Source organism: Cryptomeria japonica, chromosome 3 (genome assembly GCF_030272615.1).
Source record: "Cryptomeria japonica chromosome 3, Sugi_1.0, whole genome shotgun sequence".
NCBI classification, from domain to species: domain Eukaryota; kingdom Viridiplantae; phylum Streptophyta; class Pinopsida; order Cupressales; family Cupressaceae; genus Cryptomeria; species Cryptomeria japonica.
Genome location: NC_081407.1, coordinates 64,257,126 through 64,271,259, shown reverse-complemented (window position 1 = coordinate 64,271,259; position 14,134 = coordinate 64,257,126). Strand labels below are relative to the sequence as shown.

At 35.7% G+C, this 14,134-nt stretch overlaps 1 protein-coding gene across 5 annotated transcripts in view; it reads right to left on the bottom strand.

The window, feature by feature from the left end:
- The window catches only part of LOC131032595 (probable serine/threonine protein kinase IRE4), a 317,811-nt gene extending 305,340 nt beyond the window's left edge, over positions 1 to 12,471 (bottom strand). For 2 of the 5 annotated variants that reach the window (XR_009103480.2, XR_009103481.2), the window contains exon 1: positions 11,918 to 12,471. Coding sequence is in view for 2 of the 5 variants with exons in the window: in XM_057963623.2 (XP_057819606.2) it covers positions 11,918 to 12,200 (283 nt within the window). In the remaining 3 variants the exon portion in view is untranslated. The remainder of the gene's footprint in view (positions 1 to 11,917) is intronic. The other 3 variants (XR_009103479.2, XM_057963623.2, XM_057963616.2) reach the window with 3 other exon arrangements.
- Positions 12,472 to 14,134: the final 1,663 nt, after the last annotated feature.

Genomic DNA, 14,134 nt, shown 5'->3' with positions numbered 1-14,134 from the left:
ATGCAAAGGAAGGTAAAGAAGGTCAAGACTTCAAGGCATGGAGGGAATATCAACTCACATACGATATCATGATTTCACCACATAAGCAAAGACAAGGGTCCAAGGAAGACATTGAATCACGTAAAGTTTCAAGCTCATACAAGGCAGTTGATGGGATCATCATAATGTAAGGGGAAAAGATCATCGACATCAAGAGAAGATCAAGACAATCAGGACAAAGGATTCCAAGGATGGAAAGTGAAACATATCTAAGGCGAAGGAGTTTCCACACGAGACAAGGAGAATGCAAGTGATCAAGACGAGACAATTTCAGAAGAGTTAATCAGAGTTAGAAGATCAATTTGAGCAAAGTCATCATCATATCAAGTGCTTGGAAATGTTGAGTATCAAGAGATAAGCCTCATTCATTTACAACTACAACTTGTGGTGTGTTACAAAGATCGAGCTAACTAAGGTGGCACCCAGTCATCAATTATCCAATCACATCATTTCAAGATAAGGCATCCAGATTCAATGTACATGATTCATCTACAAAGAGATAACTACCACGTATGGACACAATGACCGATGCACCTACTGCCATCATCTATTGGTTGATTATTCAAAGAAGGACATGTGTCTTCTAATTGACTACAATCTTCTTTGAAGTGATCTGAGTTGACTGGTATTCCTGGGAGATGCCATTTCCATCATTGTTTTAGCTTTAGCCGGATCTACTTCTATACCTCTAGCTGAAACAATGAATCCCAATAGCTTACCTGAACATCAACTCACATAAAATATCATGATTTCACCACATAAGCAAAGACAAAGGTCCAAGGAAGACATTGCATCACGTAAAGTTTCAAGCTCATACAAGGCAGTTGATGGGATCACCATAATGTAACCGGAAAAGATCATCGACATCAAGAGAAGATCAAGACAATCAGGACGAAGGATTCCAAGGATGGAAAGTGAAACATATCTGAGGCGAAGGAGTTTCCACACAAGACAAGGAGAATGTCAGTGATCAAGACAGGAAACAATTTCAAAAGAGTTAATCAAAGTTAGAAGATCAATTTGAGCAAAGTCATCATCAGATCAAGCGATTGGAAATGTTGAGTATCAAGAGATAAGCCTCATTCATTTACAACTACAACTTGTGATGAGTTACAAAGATCGAACTAACTAAGGTGGTGAATGTTGGCATTTGCATGAAGATTGCATTAATGATATGTTATGTTGTCATTGATGTCAATTAACCGGTAATAATATTTGTTGATATTGTTGTAATATTGTTTTGTAACCGGTAGGAAGAGCTAAGTGAAGGAAACTGTAACCGGTAGGTAAGTTTGTGGGGTGAACCGATATTGCTATGTATTGGAGAGTCGAACCGGTAAACCCTACCCGTTGTTTTGATAAACCCTAACCGATTAAGTTTGGTGAATTTGTTATATTGGTTTATGATCTGATGTTGAGCAGTTATGATTATGCCACATATGATTATTGTATGAAGAGAATCTCAAGTGATTTTAGCATGTTGATAAAACAATTTTTGTCTAGGGAATGAGCAAGTATATTGCATGTAATGCAAAGCGAGTGATGAGTTACTGAGTTCGATGAAGCAGTGATCAAGGAGCGATTGAGGTTTTCTTGATTGATGTGCAGAAATTGCTATGTAATCCAACGGTCATACTTGAACCGACTTGTTTGTAATCTCTATGAGAGAATTAGGTTTTTGTTGTGTTACCGACCTAATTGATTTGTTTATAGGACCGATGAGTTGTTTAGTTTCAGAGTTGACAAAGTTTTAGTTGTGTGTGTGGTTGTCGAACCAAATGATGTATCTGCAGTTTGAGTAAAGGCAGATAGGAGCATGAAAAGGATCTGAACAAGCAAGTGTAGTGCTATTCAAACAGATCAGCAAACTCCTATTGTTTTCTAACAATTACAATAGAATTGAAATCCCCTAACCAGGTAAGCTCTAACAAGCTTGGTGCTATTCAAATCCTCTAACAAAGTGATCCATTAGCTTGGATTTTCAAATCCTCTACCGAGGTTACTCCTTACAGGGTATTACTTCTAACAAGGCATTATAGTCAATCCCTTAACCGGGTGGTCCCTAACAGGATTTGTTCTTAACAGGACTTTTGTAAAGCTTTAACAGGCTAGGCTCCTAACAGGGCGAACTTCAAAAGAGTTCAGATAGTTATCTTGTGAGTCTCATCTCACCGTGGTTTTTCCCATTTGGGTTTCCACGTCAAAAATATTGTGTCAAGTGGTGAATGTTTTGTGGTTATGTTCTTATGATTGATTTGCTTAACTACTTAATCCACTTTGACAAGTCATGATAACCGGAAACATTGTGAAATAAAGTTTTACTGACATAAGTAAAAGCATTGGATGTTTATGAGTTTGAAGTTGTTTACTGTTAATTTGTTGTAACAGTCAACCAGTTTATCTTGACAGTGATATTGCATTGATAGTTCTAAGTTTATTTTGAGAGATTGATTTTGAGATTGGTGAAGTTTGTATCAGTTTTTCTATCTACTGATTCGCCCCCGCCCCCCCCCCCTCTCAGTAGTTGACCGGATTCTTATTCTTTCATCATACCATCAATTGGTATCAAAGCATATCAGGTCCTCTAAGGTCTAAGCCTAACAACTTGAGGTAAAGATCTTGCAGATCATGATGAAGAAGGAAAGTCCAAAGTTTAATAGAGAGAACTATAGGATATGGAGTGACAGAATGAAAATTTATATCAAGAGTCTAGGAAACCAGTATTGGGAACATGTAAAAATACTAAATATGTTGCACCTACTGGGATTATGACTGATGATCAGAAGAAAGAACAACAAGAAAACAATCAAGCATTAGAGGCTATTATCAGTTCTTTGTCTAATGCAGAGTATGTAGATGTTCATGGTCTAGAGACAGCATATGAGGTATGGCAAAAACTTGAAGAGATTTATAGCGGTGATGAACATGTTAAGATTGTTAAAGAAGAGAGTCTAAGAGGGCAGTTTGATGACATGCGGATGGCTGAAGGTGAGAATATCCAGCAGTATGGTCAAAGGATAAAAGAGATAGTCGGTGAAATTAAGAGTGCAAGAGGTAAAGTGGAAGATGCCACAGTGATCAGTAAGGTACTGAGAACCCTGCTACCGGTCAATGCTTTTCGAGTTGCAGCCATTCAGGAGCTGAAATCTATTGACAAAACTAAGGTAACCCTTGACTCCATCATTGGCAAGTTTACTGCTTTTGAATTAAATGGTTATGATGGTAGTGTACAGAAATTTGAGTCTGCATTTAGAGCTTCTATTTCTAACCCATCTTTGAAGAAAAGTAGAGATGTCAGTCACTATTATGAATCTAGATCCAGCAAAGAAGTTGATGATGAAGACAGTTTAGTTGAGCTTGAAGCATTGTTGGCCAAGCGGTTGCCCAGAGGCACTGGTAAATATAGAGGTAAATTACCTTTAAAATGTTTTGCATGCAACAAGATTGGACATATAACTGCTAACTGTCCTAATGGTGATAATGAACACAAGCGAGAGAAATTCAAGAAGTATAAGGGTAAAGGCAAAAGAGATTGTCTTATTGTTGTTGATGGTGGTATCACTGATGAGGAAACTGATGGTAATGCTAATGAAGATATTGTGTTTGTAGCCATTAAAGAATAGATATCTGATCAGAACACGTTAGTATCAAGGATGGATAACTCTAATGATTGGATCATTGATAGTGGTTGTTCACATCACATGACCAGTGATCGGAGCAAATTTCTTTCTTTGAAGGAATTTGATGGCGGAGTTGTAAGATTTGGTAATGACACACCCTGCATGGTTAAAGGTAAGGGAACTATTTCTCTTAATGGAAAGAGCAGTGCAGATGATGTCTACTGGGTTGAAGGTCTAAAGCACAATCTTTTGAGTGTGGCACAACACAATGACAGAGGATACCCATTGGAGTTTAAAAATGGTATGTGCAAAAGCTATGGGAGCAAAGGTGAACTGATTGCAACCGGGAAGCAAACTAAAGGTAACCTGTTTCACCTTAATCCTAAAGTCAGCAACTATTTAATTGCAAAAATAGATGATAGTTGGCTTTGGCATAGGAGATTTTGTCATATAAACTTTCATAACATTGTTAAAGTGAGTAAGTCCAAGACAGTGAGAGGTTTACCTCAATTGGACAAACCGGTTAATGCTCTATGTAAGGAATGTCAGTTGGGAAAGATGACATCCTCAACTTTCAAGAGCAAATCTTTTTCAGCGGAACATCTGTTAGATTTGATTCATACAGATCTTTGTGGACCAATAAGGACAAAAAGTATTCAAGGTGACGGATACTTTATGATCTTCACTAATGATTGCTCAAGGATGATGTGGGTCACATTCTTGAAGGATAAGACTGAAGCTTTTAGTAAGTTCAAGGCATTCAAGGCCTTAGCTGAGAAGGAGAGCGGTAAAAAGATAAAATGTCTGAGGGCGGTGAATTTATTTCTGAGGAATTCACTAGATATTGTGAAGAAAATGGTATCAAACGGTAGTTTTCTGCACCAAGGACACCACAGCAGAACGGTATCATAGAGAGAAAGAACCAGTCAGTTGTTGAAGCTACTAGGACGATGTTGATACAAGGAGGTGTAGCAAAAACTTTTTGGAGAGAAGCTGTCAACACAGCTGTCTACATAATGAACCGGGTTCTGGTAAAAAGAGGTAAGGACAAGACTCCTTATGAATACTGGTATGGAAGATCACCTGATGTTAGTTATTTCAAAATATTTGGAAGCAAATGTTTTATTAAGAGAGGTGATTATGTCAGCAAATTTGAGGCTAAAAGTGATGAAGGTATATTTCTTGGTTATTCCACCAAGAGTAAGGCCTACGAGTCTTTTAACAACCAAACACAGAGAATTATTGAGAGTGTTGATGTTTGAGTGGATGAATATCTTGAAGTCTCAGAGGGAACCAGTTTGGAGAAAAAGGATGAAGATCCTTGCATTTTGTTTTTGGAACCAGAAACTGTGAAATCTGAAACCGGTAAAGCAAATACTGTTGTACCAGTTCAACCAGAACAGATAAATTCAGAAGATGATGATAATGAAGAAGATGAACCTGAGGATAATGATCATGTCATTCCAAGATATGTGAGACTCAATCACAATCCGGAGCAGATTATTGGGGATAAGGATGCTGGAGTGCTAACCAGAAGAAGAATCAGAGAGAATTCCTACATGATCTCTACTACTGAACCAAGCATTGCTAAGGAAGCATTTGGTGATGATCATTGGGTTAAAGCTATGGAGGAGGAATTAGATCAAATTGAAAAGAACAACACATGGACCCTAGTACCCCGACCGGTAAATAAAAATGTGATAGGTACTAAGTGGGTATTTAGGAACAAGAAGAATGAAGATGGTTTTGTGGTTCGCAACAAAACTAGGTTGGTTTGCAAAGGTTATGCATAAGAGAAAGGAGAAGATTATGGTGAGACTTTTGCACCAGTGGCAAGATTGGAAGGTGTTAGAACTTTACTTGCATTTGCAGCACATAAGAAATTCAAGGTATACCAGATGGATGTTAAGTCGTCATTTTTGAATGGGATACTGGAAGAAGTATACATTGAGCAGCCAGATGGTTATGCTTTGACCCATGAGAAAGACATGGTATGCAGATTGCATAAGGCTTTATATGGATTAAAGCAGGCACCGAGAGCATGGTATGAAAGGCTTCATACACATCTGATTAAGATAGGATTTCTAAGAACGAGTGAAGATAGTAACATATATCTCAAATCTGAAGGAGATAAAATACTGGTCAACGAAGTATTTGTAGATGATATCATATTTGGAGGAAATGATGACATGAGCAATGATTTTGCAAATGAAATGAAAAATGAGTTTGAAATGTCTCTAGTGGGAGAAATAAAAAATTTCATAGGCTTGCAAATACAGCAAATGAAGAATGGTATTTTCATCACACAATCTAAGTATGTGAAAGAAGTCTTGAAGACATTTGGTATGAGTGACTGTAAACCAGTTGGGACACCAATGGTTACAGGTTGTAAGTTGTCTAAGGAAGATGAATCCACATCTGTTGATGAGAAGGAATACAGGTCAATGATTGGAAAATTGCACTATGTTGTTCACAACAGACCGGATATAGCTCATTCAGTTGGTCTAGTTGCTAGATTCCAGAAGAATCCTAAGGAAACACATTTGATAGCAACCAAAAGGATTTTTAGATATCTAAAAGGTACTGTTGACTATGGATTATGGTATCCATATGGAGGGAACTTTGACTTGAAGGTGTACACAGATGCAGATTGGGCTGGAAATGTTGATGACAGGAAAAGCACAACCGGTGGAGCATTTTTTCTTGGAGGAAGACTTGTTTCATGGAGTAGTAAGAAGCAGAGTTGTACATCACAATCTACTGTTGAAGCTGAGTAGGTTGCAGCTTACATGAATTGTACCCAGGCTATCTGGATGAGACACATTTTGGAAAGTTTTAAGATGAAGATTTCAGAACCTGTCAAAGTCTTGTGTGATAATACAAGTGCCATAAATATTTCCAAGAACCCTGTTTTGCACGCACGAACCAAGCATATTGAATTGAAGTATCATTTCTTAAGAGAAAAAATGCAGAGTAAAGATGTGATCTTGGAGCATGGTTCTACCAAGGAGCAGCTTGCAGATATCTTTACTAAACCTCTGCCTAAGACTACTTTTGAGTATCTTAGAAGTCAGCTAGGGGTTATACCCCTTCATGAGGTCAATTGAGCATGATGTAGATTACATCAGTCCCGGAGCTACTTGCAAAATTTTGCAGCAGGATTGGTGTAGAAGTGGAGTTATTCCACAAGGGGAGCATCAAGCTACAGGTTGTTGATGCTGAATAGTGAAATTTGACACTACATGTTTTACTTTCAATTTGGCATTGTTGTCAAAGGGGGAGAAGAACTATGTGATTTGTATGATTGATAGAGAGAAGGAAGACAAGGTGAATACTTGGTAATGTAAACCAGGATTCCTATTCACAATCACAGCTCACAGCAATCAATGGTATTGATATTTATATTGCCATCAATGCCAAAGGAGGAGATTGTTGGCATTTGCATGAAGATTGCATTAATGATATGTTATGTTGTCATTGATGTCAATTAACCGGTAATAATATTTGTTGATATTGTTGTAATATTGTTTTGTAACCGGTAGGAAGAGCTAAGTGAAGGAAACTGTAACCGGTAGGTAAGTTTGTGGGGTGAACCGATATTGCTATGTATTGGAGAGTCGAACCGGTAAACCCTACCCGTTGTTTTGATAAACCCTAACCGATTAAGTTTGGTGAATTTGTTATATTGGTTTATGATCTGATGTTGAGCAGTTATGATTATGCCACATATGATTATTGTATGAAGAGAATCTCAAGTGATTTTAGCATGTTGATAAAACAATTTTTGTCTAGGGAATGAGCAAGTATATTGCATGTAATGCAAAGCGAGTGATGAGTTACTGAGTTCGATGAAGCAGTGATCAAGGAGCGATTGAGGTTTTCTTGATTGATGTGCAGAAATTGCTATGTAATCCAACGGTCATACTTGAACCGACTTGTTTGTAATCTCTATGAGAGAATTAGGTTTTTGTTGTGTTACCGACCTAATTGATTTGTTTATAGGACCGATGAGTTGTTTAGTTTCAGAGTTGACAAAGTTTTAGTTGTGTGTGTGGTTGTCGAACCAAATGATGTATCTGCAGTTTGAGTAAAGGCATCTGATAGGAGCATGAAAAAGATCTGAACAAGCAAGTGTAGTGCTATTCAAACAGATCAGCAAACTCCTATTGTTTTCTAACAATTACAGTAGAATTGAAATCCCCTAACCGGGTAAGCTCTAACAAGCTTGGTGCTATTCAAATCCTCTAACAAGGTGATCCATTATCTTGGATTTTCAAATCCTCTACCGAGGTTACTCTTTACAGGGTATTGCTTCTAACAAGGCATTATAGTCAATCCCTTAACCAGGTGGTCCCTAACGGGATCCATTCTTAACAAGACTTTTGTAAAGCTTTGACGGGCTAGGCTCCTAACAGGGCGAACTTCAGAAGAGTTCAGATAGTTATCTTGCGAGTCTCATCTCACCGTGGTTTTTCCCATTTGGGTTTCCACGTCAAAAATATTGTGTCAAGTGGTGAATGTTTTGTGGTTGTGTTCTTATGATTGATTTGCTTAACTACTTAATCCACTTTGATAAGTCATGATAACCGGAAACATTGTGAAATGAAGGTTTACTGACATAAGTAAAAGCATTTGGATGTTTATGAGTTTGAAGTTGTTTACTGTTAATTTGTTGTAACAGTCAACCAGTTTATCTTGAGAGTTTTTATCTTGACAGTGATACCGCATTGATAGTTCTAAGTTTACTTTGAGAGATTGATTTTGATATTGGTGAAGTTTGTATCAGTTTTTCTATTTACTGATTCACCCCCCCCTCTCAGTAGTTGACCGGATTCTTATTCTTTCATCATACCATCATGCCCAATCATCAATTATCCAATCACATCATTTCAAGATAAGGCGTCCAGATTCAATGTACATGATTCATCTACAAAGAGATAACTACCACATATGGACACAATGACCGATGCACCTACTGCCATCAACTATTGGTTGATTATTCAAAGAAGGACATGTGTCCTACATTTTGTAAATTTATCATTGGTCAAACATTAAATGCTTTACAATGGGTTTAACAAACCCTAATTAGAGTTTCTATCTTTCGATCTTGGCCATTGATCGTGAATCTCAATTGTGATGAGAGCACTATATAAGGCTCCACTTTTTCATTTGTAAAGGTTAATAGACAATAAACAGTAGTTCAAGAACAGCTAATAATTAGAGTAGAGCATGAAGAGAAGACAAAGATTGTTGCCAAGACATTTTTGTATGAAGCATGTAATCTTCATTGAAGATATGGTGAAATTCATATGTTGATTCAACAATTTGCATGGTCTCTACTTCTCATTTGATTTTCATGTTGTTTCGATGAATGGAAGAACTTTGTGTATGATCAATGGTGGAATTCGTACATCCATACTACTAACACATTGTTGATTGTAAAGTGTCTTACGTGGTCAACTAGATTCATATTAGTCAAGCTTAACTTCAATTATCACTCCTTCATTGATATACTTCACCTTGAGGGTATCTATGCATGCAATGGTGATTTGAAAATCATCCAGCTATCCTTAGAAGATCGCACTAGCCTTGTGGAGATGTTCGATGCATGTCAAAGCAGAGCTTAGTTGAGTTTCACCAAAGATTGTCCATCGCTCTTACATTCCTAGGATTAGAATAGCTTTCTCAACCCTCATCCTTTTTCCTGTTTTCTCCAAATCAAGCGAAATTCCACATTCCAACAACATTCAAGCATTCAAGCATTCAACGTAAGTCCACCTTGTGATTCCAGCAATATCACATCAAACAACTGAGTCTATCCAAGAGCATGTCAAGACCTAACATTCGAGAACCTTGGAGTCGTCCCACTTGATCACGCAGCTTAGCATTTGGGGAATCTTTGTTCAAGAGAGGATAGAATACTTAGTATTTTATTTTGTGTTGCATAGTGCGTAAAAACACCATCAACAGGAACCCCAATAGAACGTGTACTTAACACTAACTCATTAAAAACGGAGTTCTTACATTAATGAAGACAGAAAACTAACTTTGCTTAATTTAGATTTTATTTGGGTCTAATCCCTCTGCTACAGCTGGGATCTCTCACTTGCCTTTCTCAGCAAAGACAAGCATCAACCTCATGGGTTGGGGAATTGAATCCTTTTTAAAGGCAGATTATCCTTATAAGATCATTCATCCTGAACTAGATTTCTGTTCACCTTCACATGTGTAAGTCTTGGTGACAGCTCCTAAAGCAGTTATTGATTCATTGCCATTTCACTGTTTTAAAGTGAACGATGGTCTCCAGGTATTTGCCATTTGTTTTTGTTTGTGCAGAGCAGTCACAAGGCATTCATCTTGGATTGGTAGCAGTGTTCCTGGCATTTTATTTAGCAGCTGGTAGGATGAGCAAGCATTTGCACTGAGACTCACCACAGTGGCATTGTCTTAGGCCATTGGCTGCAGAGGACCTTTCATGCTGCAGATGCTACTATGTTAGGTTTCATTAAGAAAGTTCTGAGAGCAAATGGCCCGATGAATTCTCATAGAAGGCATGCTTGACCCTCCATTACAGAGGATCTTGCCTCTAAACTCAGTGGCTACATCTCTGATTTAGCAGTTAAGGAATGGATACTGTGAAAGATTTTCCCTGAAAATGAAGTCCTGTTCCTTGGGGATAGTTTTGATAAAAATCTTCCTGGTTTGGAAGAAGGCAACTTCTATCTTGGAAAGGTAGCAGATAAGGAATGTATCAGACATGTTTCCCCATCTTTGGAGAAAAGGGAGGATGATCTGGCACTTCAATATTTCTTGTCAGGATTTAGCCTTGTATATGGATACTTTGAGTGATATTCTTCACAATGACTGCCTGGAGATTTATAGTCTTTACACCCTTCCAGGCATCTCCAAAAGCAGTGTTTCTTTTGTGACCAGATGCTCTTTCCTGGGACCAAGTATAACGATTGAACCTAACAATCAGGAAGGATCCATACTTGATCCTCATTGAGTAGATGAAGTAGCTATCGTTTTATTGGGGATGCTGTCCTTGTTTTCTTTATTCCTAGTGCATCTGTGGCCTTAGTTATGGTACTTTATTATGTGTGTCTGCCTTCGTGGTTTTAAGAGCTTAAGGCCTGTTTTTACCGTTTTTAACTATGGGCATCAGCCCCTATAGAACCCGCATCTAACCTATTAAAAAAAATAAAAAAATCTGAATTTTCACTTCAAATGCCACAAACAAAAGAAATTAACAGATTAGACGTCCCTAAAAATAATTTAATATTCTGGCTAGCCATTATCTCTTAGCTTCTCAATAAAATGTGCAAACAGAAACTCAGCTTTAGCCGACAATTACAGTTTTTGTACAGAATTCAAAGTTTCCCTTATATAACATGATTAATCAAGCTTATTCGACATTTTCATGATCCCTGGCCCTGTAGCACCAGCGCAGCACTCAGCCTGATTTTCACTCGTAACTTTGCCAACAGAAATTAATAAATATTAACTATTTTTTATTATTTAACAATTTAATAGAATTTTCACCTTAGATTGCACAAATACGGGTTATATAAATTAATTTAAATTTTTGGCTGGTTTCTCTCAGCTAGTCATCAAAATATGTGGACAATTGCTCGGACTTAGCTCAGAATTAAAGCTTTCTACAGAATTTCAGCTGTACTTGCAGACTTTCAAGCTTCCCTAAATAATGCAAAAAACTAAACTTAAATTTGAATCTTTTAGTGTAGCAGGTCCTGTAGGACCCGCAGCATGCCAAACCTGACGTTGAATCTGCACTTTTTTATTAGAAATTGACAAACCATAACTAAATTTGTTCAAATGCTTCTGGATAATTTTATCCATAACCATTGAATAAAAGTAATTGACCGGGAAACTCTAAAATCTAAAATTAATTAAATTCTTTCCGAAAACCAACTAAATAACCGAATTTTCCCATAAATTACATAAACACGAGATTAATTTCACCAATCTATAGTTAATCATTTTTTCTTGGTGGCTCTATCTCTCAGGCAGCCAGTAAGGCTTGCGTTCCGTTACAACGATTTAGCTGAGATTGCCATTTCATAGAACTTAGATAATTTATGTTTTCCTACAGAACACAACAATTTGCAACAGAATTTCAAGTTACTCTTACATAACGCAAGCTATTAAGCTCAAAATTAAAAACTTTCCTGCTGATATCAAAGTTCTGTAACATAATTTCGAGCTTTGCAAATAATTATTTAGAAATTTCATCGCACCTGCGGCTGTAGCACCGCGGCCGATTCCAGGCTGACTTTGAGTCTTCATCTTGCAACGTGAATTCGACTGAACGGAAAAGCCCTGTGTTGAATTCTCCTCTTTAGCATCTTTGCTTTTCTCCGCCACGCTTGAAATTGTCAGACTAGTAAAATTGATATCTGATGGAATTAAATCCACCTGATTTTCTTCTTTTAGGGGCCCCGATCGTGTTTTAATCTTGTTAAGCCCCGAAGGAATCCCCAAGTCTTCAGTAGAAGAATAACCAGCCCTTTCCTCCGCCATTAAAACAACTAAAAATATTTCTCGGAATGTTTTTCCCTAAAAAAAAATCAGAGATTGCAAATGATTTCCTCTTAAATATTTTTCAGATATCAAATTCAGTTCTCCACCACTAAAAGAACTAAAACTTTATTATATATTCCTTTCAAACAATTTCAGATTTCTTAAGAGAGAGCCTCAAAAATTCGGGAGTCAAAATGTCTTTGTATATGCTCTCAAATTGCCTACAAAAGCTTTTGAACGCCAAAACACCTTCTAAATTTGTCACTTTTTCGTCTCTGCTAAATTTGTCGTAAATTTACCATCTTTCATTCAATAATTATTATTCCACGCATCCCCTTTGTACACAACAAAAATTCACTGTGCAGTGGAATAATCTTTTATTATATTTTTTCCTTGGTTTTGAAATCCTATCATTAGCGGTTTTAAAATTCGAAAATTAAAAAAAAAAACACTTAAAAGGAATCTTGGAGCGGATATGTTTTTTGGTTTGCTGTTTTTAACGTTTAAGTCAACGATATTTAAAGTAGTAATGAACTATGAAGAATAATGTCTTCTAGTCGATAAAGTTAGTTGATTTCTTCAATCTTCTCCTTATTTTCCGCCAATAGCAGTCAATGTCCGTTACATGCAAAACACTAAAATGGATATTTGCATTGAAAACCATTTTTATTGCCATGAATCATGATGATGATAGTAAAATTATATTATATTGTTTTTATGTAAAATTAAATTTCATAAATTATAAAATAAAAAATAGAATAAAACAATAAAAGATAAAATGTGCTTTATTTTAAAACACAAAAACCAATTATATATGAAAAAAATCAACATAAATAACTAATATATTAAAACTTACCTAACAAAAATAAATTATTGTTGTTATATAAATTTGAGCAACAATAATGTAAAGGGCAATAAAATGAAGATTAAAAAACTATTTACTTAATTTATGTAGATGGTCTCTAATGTACTTTGGCTTTGTTCAAATTAAAAAAAAAGTTATCTGTATGGTATGTATTGTAACAAATAGTTTTTTTAGATGATATATAAATTCTCATAAGAATATTTTGTGTGGTATGCAAATAGGAACCTTTTAGTTGAAGAGATAAGATTTACATGCAAGAACAAGAACAAAGGCAAAAGATTTTATATGAGATAGTTATATGTGGACTCTCATATGAAGTTTATTAAAATATTTATAAATGTATATAATTTTCATTGTTGTAAGGTATTAAATTTTAATAATATGTGATATATTTATATAATTTGTTTAATTATATTTTATATAAAAAAAAATATTTATTAGTTATTGTAAATTATAGTTATAGTTTTTATTGGAAATTATATTTAGGTATCATTAAACTGGTATTAGAAAAATATAGGTAAAGTATGTGGAAAGATATCATATTTGTTTATTATTTCATTTAAATAAAATAATTTTTTTTGGTTTTTCATGCATTTATTTTAATTTAGGTTATTTAAAATTATTTAAATTATTTTTATTTAAGTAATAGTAAAACTAATTGTAATTATGACGGGTCCCTTTCAAATGGTAGAAATAATGAAGAGTTGCACTCTTTCAAAGGGTGCTAATGGTGAAAGGGTATGTCATTATATTTATTTAAGTAATAGTAAAACTAATTGTAATTATGACGGGTGTCATTATATTTATTTAAGTAATAGTAAAACTAATTGTAATTATGATGGGTGTCATTATTTAAGTAATAGTAAAACTAATTGTAATTATGATGGGTGTCATACAATATGATGGGTGTCAATTTTAATCATAGGGGGTTTTTAATCGCGCATATCCATTATATGAGTATTAATACGCCTTTGGGCCTAATACGCCTTTGGGCCTAATTAAATAAGGATTGTGAATTTAATATATATATATTTTTTATTTTCTAAGTGATCAATTAAAAAATTGTAGA